This window comes from Cyanistes caeruleus, unplaced genomic scaffold (assembly GCF_971803275.1).
Source record: "Cyanistes caeruleus unplaced genomic scaffold, bCyaCae1.hap1.1 HAP1_SCAFFOLD_107, whole genome shotgun sequence".
NCBI classification, from domain to species: domain Eukaryota; kingdom Metazoa; phylum Chordata; class Aves; order Passeriformes; family Paridae; genus Cyanistes; species Cyanistes caeruleus.
Window position 1 is genome coordinate 235,514 of NW_028255908.1, and position 16,699 is coordinate 252,212.

General features: G+C 49.3%; 1 protein-coding gene across 1 annotated transcript; it reads left to right on the forward strand.

Moving 5' to 3' along the window:
- Nucleotides 1-182: 182 nt before the first annotated feature.
- LOC147646221 (uncharacterized) lies at nucleotides 183-13,670 on the forward strand. Its single transcript, XM_086873753.1, has 15 exons — nucleotides 183-510; nucleotides 2,168-2,205; nucleotides 2,649-2,780; nucleotides 4,263-4,397; nucleotides 4,670-5,014; nucleotides 5,461-5,550; nucleotides 5,950-6,133; nucleotides 7,613-7,676; nucleotides 8,373-8,421; nucleotides 8,800-8,912; nucleotides 9,505-9,622; nucleotides 10,045-10,144; nucleotides 10,611-10,807; nucleotides 12,158-12,295; nucleotides 13,404-13,670. Exons 1-15 carry the CDS (start codon nucleotides 234-236, stop codon nucleotides 13,530-13,532), a joined length of 2,109 nt encoding a protein of 702 aa, XP_086729879.1. The 5' UTR covers nucleotides 183-233; the 3' UTR covers nucleotides 13,533-13,670.
- Nucleotides 13,671-16,699: the final 3,029 nt, after the last annotated feature.

Sequence of the window (16,699 nt, forward strand, 5' to 3'; positions counted from 1 at the left end):
AACCTTTAGCATTGCATGAACCCAAGCTCCTTCCAAGGCTGTCAATCAAATCCTTCAGTATCTGTGGAAGTTTCTGTCTTTCCATTTCCCACAGCCCACCAAAGGATTTGTGACCCTTTGTGACAGAGGAGAACCTGCCAGGCAATTTTGTGTTTGCTCTAGGGAAGGTTGGGTTGCTCTGCATCAATTCCCAGAGCAGTGCAGAGCATTGGCTTTGTGATGTCAGGGCATGGATGCCACCTTGTCGTGGTGACATCCCAAGGTTGCCTTGGTGCACGGAAGGCCTCAGGGTCAGAGCAGCTCTTGGGCTTGCTCAGTGCAGGAGCATCCTCCTGCTTGAGGCGTTTGTCAGTGGGCAGCTGCACACTGACAGGAGCCTTGTTTGTTCTTGTGGTGGAGCAGAGTGTGCAAACTGGCACAGCAGTGCTACAATGATGGAGCAGCTCGCTGTTGCAGTTTGCAGCATTTATGTCATCGGATATTCCGGCTATTATCTGACCAACCTGGCACGTAAGTAGAGGTTTTCCCTGGCTGGAACCTGAGCTGGCTTTTGTAGGTCTCCCTGCTCTTTCTTAGTGACCCGGTTGCTATTGAAACACAAAGACCATGAGGATGCCCCTGGTTTGGTAAAGCTCCTGTCAACACCTTCAGCAAAACACGGGGTGTCTGTAGCCAGGGGGCTGCGGGCAACATTTGCAGGGCTTCTGTTCCCTCCACGGGAGAGCCTGTGGCAGCAGAGTCTGTCATTTCCTCACTTTGCTGGCTCAGTGTCTTGGGGTGACTTTACTTTTAAGATAGCTCTGAGAGCTCGGGAAGTTGAAACTGCTGGAGGCTGATGGGAGTTTTTTCTCCTGACTAATTCCTGGCCATGGGTGAGAATTGGCAGCAGTTTTAACTGTTGAGAAGTGAGATCAACCTGTGAACACCACCTGAAGATGTGAGGCCGGGAATTTCTTGCTCTCTTTGGTTTCTGGCTTCTGACGAGGTCACAGGGCTCTGTCTCGGCCTCCTCCCCCCCTCCAGGCCGGACAAGGCTGCAGAGGGCGGGGTGGGGGGAGAAACGGAGCCGGCCTGACTTGGTTTGCAGTTTCTGCCACTGAACTGAAACCTGACACCATCAACATCTGCAGCTTTAGCAAGATTTTAACTCTTTTACTACCTGCATGAGACTTGCAGATTAATCCTTTTTTTCCAGAGAGAGGGAGAGGAAGTGATCAACCATCAACCCATCAAAGAGAGTGAAGAAAAAAATTAAATTGAGAGGGAAGAGAAATAAGGAGATGCTTTAATAAGCTGAAATATTTTTCTGTTAAAGCTATGGAGATGGACAGTAGTGTTCTGAAAAAACCGCCTTTAATTCATGACAGAGTATATTGGGAGGAATGGAGTGTTTCCAAGTGAGGATTTTGAGCAAATGATGAAGTAGTTGTGACACTGTGAGATGCTGGAACAGAGCGGGAGAAGTAATAGTTGAAGATTTGTGGCTTTTAAGAAGTAAAAAGAGAAAACTTCTGTTTCCAGAGAAGCTCACAAAAACACATAAAGAGAACTTTTGCCTTTGAATAACTCATTCATAAAAATGACATCCCTAGACTCATGACCCATAACACACCTCAGAGTGATGGGAAATGGGAGGAGACAACTGATGGCAGATTTCCGGGCAGCTGGCATCAGAGAAATAGAAAGCTATGAAGAAAAATAATTTTCTTGTGAGAAACTCCATAGATAGCAGAAGAAGACTTCTGTTTCTCTACAAAGACTGATGAAAAGACTCTAGCAGGAATTGGGACTGTTGTAAACACCAAAGTTCCAAAGTTTTTTTGTCTCTATGTTGTCATGTAAACAAGGGAATGGTTGGGTAGTGGGGGAGAAAAGGGTTGTTCTGGAAGTTTCATTCTGGTTTCTTATTCTTGTAGTTTTTGTTAATGAACTTTCTTTATTCCATTTAAGTTTTAAGCCTGTTTTTCTCTTGTTCTAATCCATATCTCACAGCAAGAAATAAATAAGTTTTCTAGTGATTTTTCAGTTGCTGCTTTAAACCACACCAGTCAAGCAGGACACCTTTGAAAACGTACACTGGGAGATCTTCTCAGATGCTGTTCTAAATAGGCCACGGTTCCCTCCTCTTTTCTCAAAGAATTTGGTTTATTTTCCTTGCCCACTGCAGGTCATCTGAGCCGTGTGTTCAGAGGTGCCGATCCTGAGGTGAGTCAGAAAGGAACATTTGATGTTTCTGGAGTTTCAGAATTGTGCAGGGAACTGTGAGCTTGGCCTGTGGCAGTAGAGTGCAGAGGGCCAGCTGGGTGGGCTGAAAGAAGATCCATTTCCATGTTTACAGCAGCAATAGCAAAGGCATTGTTGGCTATTTCCTAATTTTCCATTGCAGAGCTTTAAAAGAACTCAAAGCTCAGCTTTGCAGAGAGAACGTTGCTTGCTGATAGTAGCCAGGGTGAACTCTCTAATTCAGAACTATTTGCAGTATGGCTGAATTAACCCATTTTAATTTACTTGGAGAGACTTAGAATCCCATTGCTATCAAAGCTGATGATTTGTGCTTGGTAGAGCTGGTTGTAGAAATCGAGCTGAAGAGAAATAAGGTTCTAAATGATAGGGAGCTGCCTGTCCCTAACTCCACCATCTGTCCACAGAGCCCAGAAGCAAGAGCAGACTCTGCTGTGGCTCCCTCTGCTCCTGGAGAAGAGGCCAAAGAGGAGCAAAATGAGCAAAAGGAGCACGAGCCTCCAGCTGTGGTCACAGCCCAGCCTGACCATGCCCAGACAGTAAGTGCCAGTGCTGGGTGCTGCTGTCTTTAGTGCAAGGCAGAGCTGCAAGTTTCTGAGCAGCCAGCACTTGCTGTTGCTGGCTGAGGATGCTGAGTGCTGGAGTCCTGCCAGCACCCAGCCATTCCCCCATCCCGTGGCAGCTGGAAATTGGGCTTTGAGCCATCGTGCTGAGGCCCCAAAGCGCTGCTGCCTGCGGGTGAGCAGCTGGCTGCTTGGCTCAGGGAAGCTCTGTCTCTTGGCTTCTGCCAAGCCATGGCCAAGGGCTCACACGGCATTTCTGGGGCTCACAGGGATTGGTTTGTTTGCTGTCCCTTTTTGGAAACCTCTGGATGACCTGGAGAAGTGTTCTGCAGTTTTCTGGAGTAATTCTTCACTTCTGCAGAGTCTTTTAGGCCACCTGTCTTTTGGCTTTTGATAAGCTGCAAGGAGATGATTGTGTTGTCCATGCAGCTGTGGCCAGCCATTCTTGTCCTGTGTGGCCAAAAAAACAAACTGTGTAGTTCTGAACCCTTCTTCTGAGGCAAAATCCACAAGTGGCAAGTTTCTCTTGATACGTTTTGTGGTGAAGTCTGCAGCTTTGGAAACTGCATTGGAGCCTAGTGTGGGGGCAAAGCTGCAAGTCCTAGAGTGCTGTCTTTTGTTGCTAAGAACCCCTTTAGAGATGGTTGTTTTTTCTCCTCAGAGCTGTTTTCCTCCTCCTGCCTCTTCTGTCCTGACACTCCCTGTTTAACCTATAAATTTCTGCCTGTCCTAGTGAGGTGGGACAATTCCATAGTTTAGGTGGTTTTTGGTGACTTTGGTCATACATGTATTACATGACCCATGGCTTCCTTCATTGGCATCCCTAGGGGTGTGTCAATTAATTTGTTGGTGGGGCCTTTTGAGGATCTCTGTCAGTGCCACTCAGAATTCTCAGCTGACAAAAGAGGGAGGAGAAACACCTTGGTCCTCTTCCATATCCTGAGATGGCCATAGAGGCTCTCTGACCTGCAGCAGAGGATCAAATTGCACACATCCTTGTCTCCTGAATGAGCAGGATTTCTAACAAGAGTGTGGATGTCAGAGGGGCAGGAGTGGCAGGGCAGGCCTGAAAAGAACATGAACTCCAGCAGTGTCTCTCCCAAGGAGTGAGCTCAGCCAGGAAGCCCCTGCAGAGCCAGGATGGAGCTGTGGGACAGGGCTGGCTGTCAGTCACTAGGGAGAGACAAGCAGGACACAGCAGAAGGGGAGGGAGGCCCTTGAGAAATGCCCCACATTTCCTGTCAGCTGCCCAAGAGTCTGTTGGAGATTCAGTGCCAGATGGGCCCTGATTGCACTGCCAGGGTCACTTTGGAATCTGTGCTTCCCCACGGGCAGAGAACAAGGCAGGAGAGCAGCAGCACAGAGCTTTGGGAACGTGGGAGCCCATCAGTCTTTGAGTCTTGGCCCACAAATGTTGGATGAGAAGCTGAAGCCCATCTTCTCTTGCTTTCTCTGCAGGTCCATCCAGAGAAAGAGCAGGAGCAGATTGTTTTATCAGGACGGCCGTGCCAGCCTGAGGGAGAGCTGTTCCCAGCCCAAGAGCAGGAAGAGCAGCTGGGGCAGCAGGTGGAAGAGCCACTGGAGAATGGCCAGGTAAGGCTGACTCAGCAGGGGACAGAGTGAAGGGCAGGAAGAGGGGCATAAAACGCAGCTCTTGGGACTGAGCAGGCCATGAGTGCCAGAGGCCCTGAAAGCAAAGAGCCTCTGCAGAGATCAGCAGCGGGACAGGAGGTTACAGTGGAAGCAGAGGTGGGTAGGGAAGCAGAAAGAAGTGACTGAATGAGTGTGATTTTGAGGCTGAAACTGAGGAAGAAGCTGAGCCTGATGGCAGCTCCCAGGCACTCGCTCTCCATTTGTGTGTACAGAACATCGAGGCAGAGCCCCAAGCAGAGCTGCCCGAAGCTCCGAGGGCCATCATGGCAGTGAAGAGGCGGCCTGAGGAAGACAGGAGGAACATCCAGGAGGAGATGAATCTCCCCTGGCAGAGAGGAAATCAACAAAATCAGGTAAGTGACAGAGTGGCTGACACTCCACTCATGGAAATTCCTCTCTCTGGTTCCTCACAGGCCTCTGATGAGGAGCTTCTGGCAGAGCTGCAGGAAGCTGAGGCTAGGATCAGGGCAAGGGAGAACAGGCTGGAGGAAGAAAGAAGAATAATCGAAGAGAAATTCCATCTCCTCGCTCAGCAGCAAGAGGCTCTAGAAAATCGAGTGAGTGAAAGAGCGATAGGCACAGCAGTCACTGCAGTCTGGTGCTTTCTGCCCTTCTTGCCTTTCCTCTGCAGAGCAGCAGGGGGCTGGGCTGATGCCTCTCAGTGCCATCCTGCTGTAGTGTCTATCCCAGCTGCTTGGAAGGACATTTCCTGCTGTGCTCAATCTCAGCTGCTGCCCTGGACAGTGGCACCAGTCATTTGCCCCTTTTGCCAGCACTCATCTCAAGGGATTCCTGCTGGCCTGCTCCTGCTCTCCTTGTTTCTTCAGGGCTTTTTGCAAGTGAACACAGTCCCCCAGACAGATTTGGAATACAAGCTGCAAGCTGTCTGTATCCCTTGGTGAATCTGCTGCTGTCCTGCTCTTGCCCTTTGCTCACAGTCAATGAGCCTTGGCACACAGGGACAAGCTGTGGTCTCTGACTGCTTTGTTCTCTTTGACTTGAGGTGGACGTGTTGATATCTCACCTGGCAGCCTGCGAAGGCTTCCAGCAAATGCCGGCTGATGAAGAGCCCCAAGGTCGGCTGGAGGCACAGGTACTGTCCCAAGCACAAGTGCTGCAGGCTAAACACCTTCTGAAGATGGTGCAGGAAAAGAGGACTGAGGGGGAGGAGCTCCAACATTAGAACAAGGAGCTGCAAATGTGTCTGCAGCCCTTGGAGGGGGAAAGGGATCCGTGGCAGGAAGTGGAATGGTCGTTGTTGCAGTCATCCTTCAGAAAATCCAGGAAAATGGAATATGAAACTGGCCATCAACTTGATTAAAACCAACCTTGGGTTTTGACCATTTGGTTCCAGAAGTGGGCATCCAAAAAATCCAGTTGATGAGCTTTGCATGTGGCTAACAGCAACTTCCTAAGGGCTTGCATTTGAAAAGGGAACTCGGGGTAATCTCTGCCAGCCAGCTTTCTGACACAAACTCCTTTCTTCTCGCAGATCTACGCAGGCTCTTCCATTCAATCTGCTGCAGCAGCAGCAGCAGCAGCAGCAGCAGCAGCATCTAAAGGAGCCTTTGTTGCCCAAGCTGAGCAGTGGAGCCGGGGCAGTTTGTCCATTTCCAGCAGTGACACATCTGCTGCTCAGCTCCAGGAGAGCCAGGGAGACTTCGTGGAGCAACTGAGTACGTCTGGTGTATTTCTTGTCTGAGGGACAGTGTATTGTGTGCACGTGCCAGCAGAGCTGTAGCAAATGATCCTCCTCACTTTGGTGTCCCAGAGACATTTAGGACTCCCCACAGGAACTGCTGTGCTCTGAGGCAGCGAGAGAGCGCTCTGGCTGTTCCTGCTGCCTCTGAGGGCAGCTTGGACTGGCTCGGCTTTGCCTGGCATTCCCTTGCCACTAAAGGCAGAAGCAGGAATTGTTCTTGGATCAGCAGGAGGCTGTGGCCCAGCAAATGATCTATGCAAGTCCTGTGTGCTAGTGGCCAAACTGAACAGAATAATTGATTCCTAAATTCTCCTTAGACTCCAGACTTCCCACCACTCGTCAGAACCAAAAGACTTCAGAGATATTGATTGGATTTGGGGTTTTGTCTTTTTGTTGTGGTTCTGTTTTTAGTTTTCAGTTTCTATACTTTTTGGTTTCAGATTTGGGGTTTTTTGGTAGAGTTTGTTTTTTCTCCATCCTGAAAGAGCTGTTCTGCCCCAGGTGTCTTACTGCTGTCATTTTTAGGACTGTTTTTATTGCCTCTACTATATCTACAAGGTTTTTCTGAGAATGCTGTATTTTTGTCAGTGAGGACTCGTTTGAAAGAACATCAGGTGACAGCAGAAACAGAGAGCAAGAGATGTTTTCATTGGGCCCACAGTGAAGAAACAGATATTTGTATAACAATCTGTAATTAATATCCTAGTTTTATTTTTATAAAGATGTGTCCAAGAGACACATCCACGTGGTGTGATCAGATAAAACAGCACTGCAGGCATTTCTCAGGAGCGAGCCTGCAGCCCCTGTGCTGTGTATTCCTCAGATCCATGGCACTTTTTCATACCTGATTCCCAGCCATTCCCATGACTCTCAGAATCCTACCTATTGGCCCAAGCCCTGCTCAGATCAGTCTCTGGGAAAACACATCAAGCCCTTTGTGATTCTGCAGCACAACCCATTTAATCTGCTTCTTGCCCATAACAGCTGCCAGTGCTGTGCTCTCAGAAAAGACCTGGTGGGGCTGAGAAAAGATCCCAGCTGATTTGGTGTCTACCTTCACCTGCTGGGACACAAAAGGGCCTTGATCTGCACCTGGCTGTGTCTGATCTCCAAGGCAATGCTGTTGTGTCCTGAACGGGGGCCACAGCTTGTCAGGGGCTCAGGCTGGCTGTGTCTTCTTGCCATTGCTTGTCAGTGCTCATGCTTGGCCTTTGCCAGCCTTGTGCTGTGCCCTGCTGTGCTCTCTGCGCTTCATTTCCTTCCAAGGACTGGACAAAATCAGTCTCTCTGCTGCCCATTTGTACTGCACAACTGCCTGTCTTGTTGCTGCTGTGCTTGCTGCCCAGCTGACCACAGAGGGTTCAGAGCCCCAGACAGCGGGGCTGCCTTTGGCATCTCCTGCAAGTTCGGATCTCTGCCTGAAAGTCAGCATCTTGCATTTTGTTTCCCTCAGGGAGGATGGTGAACAAGGAAAATCCCATCACAAAATACATTGAACTGGAAAGTCTTGGCAGCGGGTGAGTCCAACCACAGTCACTTCTACACAGCCACGGGCCAGGTGTTTCACTGGGGGAATATCCATCAAGTGGGAAGTCAGACAAGTTGTCCACATGTTTAGACAGCGGGCTTAGTCTGCCCCATCTCTCAGTACTGGCCAGAATTTGTCAAGTGTGCTCAGAAGGCATTGTCAAAGACATCTCCATGCTGCCAAGGTCTTGCCTGCAGCAAGGAACAGAACCTGGTAAATCTGCTTGTCTCTCAAGTGTGGGACAGCTCAGGATTCATTTCCTTCGCTTTTTTGGATGTCTCCAAATCATCTGGCCACACTAATGAAAGGAGAAGAATCTTGCTTGCCTGAAAGCACAACCTACCCCCAATGAGAGCTGTCAGATAACAGTTCTCAGGAACATTTCTCTCCAAGAGTTTGTTACAGGAAATACTCCATGCTCAGGATTAGAATTGCACAGTTTAGAAGCTGATAGCCGAGATGAAGGAATAAGCTGCCTTTTGGAGCTGAGGCAGTAAAGCCCAAGGCTTCAGGAACAGGCCCAGTGCCCAGGCACTTGAGGGGAAAATGCATCATCTGCCTTCTGGCAGACCCCTCCTGCAACCTGCAGCTTTTAGGCATTTACAGCAGAGCTCTCCTGTCTGGACTGGCTTCCACTGCAAGATCTAAATGGCTTCTCCTTTCTTTGCTGCTGTTTTTTTTCTAGGGGTTTTGGAGAGGTTTCCAGAGCACTTGACATTGCAACAGGAGGAGAGGTAAATGTCAACAGCCCCTGCAGCCTCTGCTGCTCTCCAGGCCTTTCCCCACTGCTGACAGCTGTGGCTGGAGCTTTGAGTAGAGCTGTGCTGAAAAGGCACAAGAAGCACAGACTGGAGCCAGCCTGCAAATTGCACTTGGAACAGGCTTTGTGGACAAGGCAAATCGCCAGTGGCCACATGTCCTGTAACTGACCCCCAAGGGAGCAGAGAAATGGGCTGTTGGAATGTCACTCCCTAATTACTCCGGTGATGAGGTCTAATCACAAGGCACTTTGGTTCAGCTTGGCTGTGCCATTCCAAAATCACTTGCTCCATGTGTGTTGTGGTCTCATGCTACCAATTGTCTCAAGTTACTCCTTTTCAATGTCATTTGAGGTGGCCATAAAGAAAATAAATGTGCAAGGAGTGAATAGGAAGATACTAACCATGAATGAAATCAGGATCATGGAGAGTAATAGGAGTCCCAGGATCGTGAATTACTTAGCCAGGTGAGTGGTCACGGTCCTATCCCTTGAATGTTTGTTTACATACTACAAGCATGAGAGCTTAAAACCCCACTTTGGTCAGTGGCAGGAAATAGAGTTGTTAATGATTATTTCTCTACTTATCTCCAATGGATGGGAAGAGACTGCATTTTGTCTGCATGAATCCACCCTGGCAAATGCAGACTGAAAATTGTTCAAAAACCTGCATCAGCCCTATCTTAAGAATTCAATACCTTGTAAGTTCATTGCCTCCACAGTTCTTTGGGACTCAGTTTTTCAAGTTTCTTAAATGCTGATGAACCATCCAAGAGAGGATTGCCCTTGCATTGTTGCCCCTCTTTTCCATTGCTGTGCATGCCAGGAAGACTAGGTGCTTATTTCCAGAAATGCCATGCGTGACAGGTTTTTTATCTGGGCTCTTCCTAAACTGCCTTTCTCCTTGAGACAGCACAGACTGCAAACACTGCACAGCCTAGAGGCAATGTCTATGCCTTTACTTCTGCCCTTGTCTCCAAGGGACCCAGAAACAAGACTCAAGCAAAAAACCAACCTAGCCGTGCATGTTCACCTGCATGGCCTTGTTTCCTTTTTTCAGCTACCTTGTGCATGAGGAACTCTGGCTGGTGATGGAGTACATGGACGGAGGCACTCTGAGAGATCTCATCGACGAGATTCAAATGTCTGAAGGAGAGATTGCAGCTGTCAGTCGGGAGGTCAGGGATCCCATCTGTGCTTCCAAGGCCTTGAGCTGCATTGTCTGGGAAACAGGGGCTCAGAATGGGAGTGATTTCATGGGCCAAGCTTGGTTTCTGTGTTGCTGCTTGGCTATGGGCAAGCAAGAGCATCTCAAGAGAACTGTCTGTCAGTGCCCCTACACTCACTGGACTCACTTCCTGTACTCTTATCCCCTGCTCTTGTATTCTAGCTCTGTCTCTTGCATTGGCATTTGCAGTTCTCCACTGAGAAAGGCGCTGCTCTGCTACTGTGGGAGCAGCAGGCTCTTGCTCTCAATGGCGCTGTGTTCTGCCATTCCTCCCCATTCCCCTGCAAAGGGAACCTTCCACAGCTGTTTCCTTGCTTGTGCGATGAACTCACAGCACTACTTTTTGCCCCCCGGTTCTCTTTTCTCTCTCAGTGCCTGCAAGGACTGGATTTTCTTCACTCCAACCACGTGATCCATCGAGATGTCAAGAGCAACAACATCCTTCTCAGAACCGACGGCTCTGTCAAGCTGGGTCAGTGTATTCTTGCTCAGCTTCAGCCTTCCAGGAATGGGGGGTGTGGGGCTGCTTTCAGTGACTGCCAGCTCCCCAAAAATGCTGCTGCTGGCAGTGCAGGGGTCCCCCCTGCTGTGGGCTGAAGGCACAGTTGCAGGGTGCACACAGCTATGACAAGGAACCACAAGCAGCCAAGAGTGCTATTGCTCTGTGTGTGTGTCTGTGTGTGTTCCTTCCAGAGGGAGGGAGCTGCAATCTAAACCTTCAGGGGAACAAAAGGCACTGCTGGAGGAAGTGTAAAAAATGGGGGGATGTTTGAAGTAGCCAATTCATATTTCCTTGGCTAAAGCCTCAGGGAAAGAGAGCAGGGAGTGTTGTCCAGGAAATTCAACTGCACATTCTCAAACTTCCACTGGGGAATTCTCTGGCTTGGTTTCCTAATTGAGAGTATTAAAATTAAAAGAGTATTTTGCTTTCTCCTCAGCTGATTTTGGCCTTTCTGCTCAGCTCACCCCTGAGCAAAATCAGCGGTGCTCGGTGACCGGGACTCCTTGGTGGATGGCACCTGAAGTGGTGAAGCGTCAACCATATGGCCCCAAAGTGGACGTGTGGTCTTTTGGAATTGTGGCAATTGAAATGGCCGAACAAAAAACTCCTTATGACAGTTTCACTGCTCGATCGGTAAGGAGCAAATACTCTCTGATCCCGCTGTCTTTCTCACCTGTCCCGTGTTCTCTGCTCACTGCACAAAATCCCATGGCCATCTGCTGGAAGTACTTCCACCAAGGCCCCTTCTACAAATGGCCCTGCAGCACATCAGCATCTGCTGGAGCTTTGGTTGCAGCACTGGGGGAACTCAAGCCTTACCTCGCCCAAACCATCTCCATTCTCAGGCAGCATTTTGCTTTGCCTTACAAGTCGTTCCAGCTCTTTTGGCTGTGTAGATGGCCCCAAGAATAGGAAACAAGCATCTCAGAGCTGGTGTTATCTTTCCAGAAATGAAGCAAAGAAACTCAAACCAAACCAAGTTTCTAAAACAGTGCTTTTGAGAGAAGAAGTGCAGCCCCATTCTTCTCACAGGGAAACTTGTCTGAAACCCAGAGATGAGGCTGTAAAGCCAGAGTCTCTTCTGCTTCTTGTGCAGTGCTGCTGAGACACTCAGTGACCACCTTCTTTCCTAACCCAAGCCACTTTCTCCATATCACCAAGCTGGAGCCTGGTGACGAGGAGAGCCTGCCAAAACCTCCTGTTTGTTTCCTGGCACTTTCTGGGATGGGCACAGCGTTAATGCATTGACTTGAGAATCCAACGAGCACAGGCTTACCACAGGGGTGACACTTCTGATTTCACCATGAATATTTTCCTTTTGCCACATAAGGGAACCTGAAATTTTCAGAGTGCTGAGAGACAGAGCTGCAGGTGGCTCCTGTGTGCCCAAACAGGCATTTTCAACCCAATACATTTGTGGAGGCATCTTAATGTGTCTGTGTTGAAAATGAGATTCCAAAGGTTTGTTTCCTTCCCTGAGGAACACCTGCTGCATTTCCTTTCTTTTCTTCCAATTACCATCATTTTCAAGAACAAGACAATAAGCTGGATGAGTTTTGTTTTATGGCAGCTGTGCTTAAGGGACCAACAAGCACTGCAGAGATTCTTTTCATGTAAGAATCCTTGGAAATAGTACAGTTAGTTAGAATAGCAAAATTCCTCTTCCAAAAAGGCTGCCAAGCTGCTGGGAATCCTCCGAGAAGGAAACATGTATTTGCTGATGTATTTGCCACTAACTAGATCAGGCAATGAAATCAGCTGCCAAGGCAAGATCTGCTGGATGTTGGCAAAGCTGTGGCTTTGGGGCTTGGGTTTTTTCATGATACAGGAAAGTCGTCATCCAAATGCTACAGGAAAGTCATGTCTGCCTCTCTGCCAGGGCAAAAACTGCCACTGCAGAGTGGAGCTGAAAGAATGGGCTCTGGGAGAGCAGTTCCAGATGGGAAAGAAGCAGGTGGAGCCTTGTGTTTCCTTTTTCTCCAGGCTAAATTCCACATAGCCACAGAAGGGAGCCCACAGCTGCGGCAGCCCGAGCAATTCTCGCCTTTGCTGCGTGACTTCCTGAGCTGCTGCCTGCAGAAAGGCGAGGCGCAGCGCTGGTCTGCCAAGGAGCTGCTGCAGGTAAAATGCCAAAAGGGCTGCAGGTGAAACAGGGATGGGCTCCTCCTCCACTGAAATCCAAGGCATCAGATGAGCCCCCATCCTCCTCCCTTCCAACCTTGGTGCTGTTCAGCTGACAGTGGGGAGCAATCCTAGACTGGGCTGGGCTGGCAGGGAGTGCTGGGTTTTAGCGCTGGCTAAAATCACCAGGGCACTTACTCATTTCTTGCTGGGAGCTCTGGATTCGGAGAAGGGCAAAACAGGCTTCAAACTTCAAAGGAATAACAAATTTTATTAGCAGGCCCACAAGAATAAGAAAGGTCTCACCTGTGCAGTGAAAGGGTTCAATCTCACCCAGGTCATGGCAGTCACGGTGTTGGATTTCAGGCTGTGCTGGGCCCCTCTCTCTGCCCGGGAGCCGCTGGGAGGGGAGGTGAGGCCTGGAGCCGTCGCTGCACGCCGGGGAGAGGGTTTAGTGTGGGCAAGATGTCAGCAGCCGTGGCCTGGCCCAGCCTGGGGCCGGGGTCCCGCAGCCTCCATCCCCCGCCCGGGAGCCGCTGGGCTCTGGCCCGGCCTCCCCCAGGAGCACAGGCCGTGGGCGAGCAGGGCCGGCCTCACCAGAGCTCCGTTACCTTCGGGCTCCGGAAGCAAAGAGGGCCAGTGCCCGGGCTGGTGGTTTTCAAAATGTGCATCATCACACAGGCACATCTCATTTCTAAATGGTGCAAAATGTTGTCAGTTCTCAGAACTAGCCAGCCATTGGCCTGTCTCAGGCACAGGGGAAGCTCCCAGCAGCTTCTCTCAAAGAAATCACTTCCGTGCGGGGTTTCTTACTTCTTTCCCTAAATGTCAATTCATCTCAAACTAACACACAGGGATATGGAAAGGTCATCTAGTCTGTGTCCTGCAATGAGCAGGGACATCTTTCAAGAGATCAGGATACTCACACCTCAGATATTTCCAGGGGTGGGCCACCTACCAGCTCTTGGGGCAACCTGTGCCACTCTTGCCCCATGCTCCTGACCTACTCTGACTCAATCCCCTTTCCATTTAAAAACTATTCCCCTGCCTTTCAAGCTCTTAGATTGAAAAATCATGCTTTCTTGTTGTTTTCTTTTCCTTTCTGCAGCATCAATTTATAACATCGGCCATGCCTGGGTCCAGCCTGGCACCTCTCATCGTTGCCGTGAAGAAGTGGAAGGAGGAGGCAGGAATGCAACAATCAATTTATAAACTGTCTTCTCCATGGCCAACTTAGAGTAGGATTATAGAGTAGGACTACAGAGTAGGATTGTAGAATAGGATTATAGAGTAGGATTGTAGTGCAGGATGGTAGGGTAGGTTTGTAGTGTAGGATTGTAGAGTAGGATTTTAAATAAAATTTCTAAAATCTCAACTCCTTTGGAACATTTCTCTCCTTCTGACCCTGTGAGAAAGCTCAACATTTCCTCCTGAATTGTCAGTTTTTTCTTAGAGGTGGAAAGTGACATTGATGGCTTCTTTGGTACAGTTTGTAAGGGGGGAAGGCTCCTCTTCATTCATCCTCTCCAGACCACACTGCCTTTGGAATATGGCCAACTGGCCAAGTTTTGCCCAGCTGTGCCATTTCTATTTGAGGCAGAAACAGCAATGGCATTTGCAGGAAAAACCAAAGGAGGAGCGGTGCAACGCAAACATCCTGTGCAGATGCAGGCTGTGCAGATGTGACTCGAGAGTATTTGGGTTCCTGCCACTTGGATTTGTATCCCTAAGAGAAATCTCCTTGGCTGGAGGAGAGTCTGGCTGAAGAGAGAAAGCAGAAAGAGCAGTGAGGGTGCTGTGCAAGGTCTCCTGTGGTGCAGAGCTGTCAGCGCCTGTGAGGTGAGAGCGGGCCCGGCCTTGGCCAGGCTGGAGCCCCAGCAGAGCCCTGACAGAGCCCAGAGAAGCCTGAGCCTCGGCAGAGGCAGGCTGGAAGGAGGCCCTTGGAGCTGCAAGAGGCAGCAGCCTGGCCCTGGCTGCCTCTTGCTGGCCCCAGGCAAATCCTCCGCTCTCAGAGCCAAGCACACACTGGTGCCATGGGCTGTCTGGAGTCTGCACAGGAGGAGAGAAAGGCAAAGAGCAGCCCAGGGCTGCTGCCCTGCCTGACCATTGCTGCTCTTGTGCCGCCTGCCCTGGAACTCCTGGCAATGGTCAGCAGTGTGTGCAGCACTCTGGGCACAGGGGGAGGGAGCCGGGCTGCTCCGCAGGCTCCAGCACAGGGCAGTGTCCTTCAGGCACGGCATTTCTGCCAGGGGAACCGAGGCCAGCGTGAGGCAGTGACAGCAAGTCAGGGCACATCTGCATGAGCCAGTGCCTCACACACCTCTGGGACCAAGCGCCTGCATTCCTGGAGCTCTGCACTGAGCCACAGCAAAGGTGTGAAATGCAGAGGGCTTTGCAGAAATATTCAGGGGCACCAGGCCAGCCTGCTTGGTGCTCTCTGGGGCACAGCAAGCACTGTGCAATGCAGCTCGGAGCTGCTGGCAGAGAGGGACTATGGGCATGTGCCTGAGGCTTGTTCTTGAGTAGTGATTTGGGAGGGAGCAGAAGTGTCTCAGTAGGCAATTGGTGTTTTCTTCATGAATTGCTGAATAAAAGACACAATGTGGCCTCACACAGCAAGAGAACTTGCAGAACTTACTGACCATAAGTTTGTGTTGAATTCCCAGAAAAGGGAAGTGTTGAAGTGTAACAAAAAGGCCTTTTGAATTCAGTTAGCTCCTGAGCCTTCATCAAAAACAACCACCAGGAGGCTGACAACTACATGCAGGGCCCTGCTGCATGGGCTTCCGCAATCATGGAATTAGAAAATATGAAGCTTAGGAAAGTAGAATGTGCCCATTAAGTTTAAAAAGTTTAAAAGCTTGTCCTGTGCAAAGAATGGACAAGTGAGTTTGTGGTGGAGCTTCCCCCTCACTCCTGGTGTTGAATAAACGAATCCCTGCTCTGCAGGCCCTACGCTATGGAGTACTGTTTTCTTGACTACTATTTGTGCATCATAATCACGCTATGCTTTTCACTGTCTTCTTAGAACCTTCCAGGCATAAAGTGAGTAAGACAGTGAGTTGTGTATTGATAGGGCCGAAGAAACATTTCCAAATGCCATCCTGGGAAAGGAAAGGACGTGAAACAGCGCTGGGGAAGAGCGTCCCTCGCACAGCCCTCAGAGCTGCCACAATGCACAAGATGGCGGCCGGGGCTGAGGCTGTGCCACCGTGCACAAGATGCCGGCCGGGGCTGAGGCTGTGCCACCGTGCACAAGATGCCGGCCGGGGCTGAGGCTGTGCCACCGTGCACAAGATGCCGGCCGGGGCTGAGGCTGTGCCTCTCAGAGCGCTCTGCAGCCTCTGCCAGCCCAGCCCCAGCCCCGGAGCAGCGCAGGGCGGGCAGAGCCCCCTTCCAGCCGTCTGCTTCAATGGGCATTGACAGACACCCGGGCCACGCACACAGGCTGACACCTTTGCTCTGTGCACACAAACACGTACCACACACTTGGGAACCTCGGCTGGCAGCATTTTCAGGTGAAAATACAAAGAAACTCCAGGGTTTGAAGGTTTTCAAATAGAATATTTCATTTGTCAATAAAAGGACCAAAAGCAGAAAGGGCCATCCCAGCCTGTTTCTTCCATGCAGGAATAGTGTCCCAGTGACTGTGAGCTGATGAAGACGGAGATGGGATTTAATCCAAAGCAGATTGTGCAGTGGGTGCTCACCTGTGATATGTATCCCTCACAGTACCTATTTATTTGGAACACTAGGAAGATTATGAGGCTGGGCAAGATATTAATCCTTTCAATACACGGATGAGACCTACAAACCTTGTTCATCTCTCCAGGGACAGAAAAGGACAGAGTAATAACACACAAAAAAAACAACAAAAAAACATCAAAGTCAGTAAAAAAAAGAAGTCAAACATTAGATAGAAAAGTAATGAAAAAATGGTAATTGAAACAAAAATATTCTTATAGTAAAGCCATAGAAATAAACAATGATATACAAAAGAACTCCTTTAATTAATGAAAAAAGTATAAAAATATATTAAAACTGTAAATCTAAACAAAAGCATCCATTAAAGAAACCAAACACATGTTAAAGTAACTGTTATCCCATAAAAGTTTGAACAGAAAAACAAATAAAAACAATAAAATGCCCTTTGCCCCCAGGGAGAGAAGAAAACTTCTGTTTCCAACGATGATCACAAAAACAAATGAAGAGAATCTTTGCCTTCAAACAACTCATCCTTAAAATAAAACCCCATGAATTCATAATCCATTGACACACCTCTAGGAGGGCTGTAAAAATCAGGAAAATGTCACGATAGAAAAATTTCTTCCCAGGCGGCTGCTATTTGTAAAAATGAAAAAGCACAAAAAAATCCATTCCTTGTAAAAAAGCCTCCATGACATA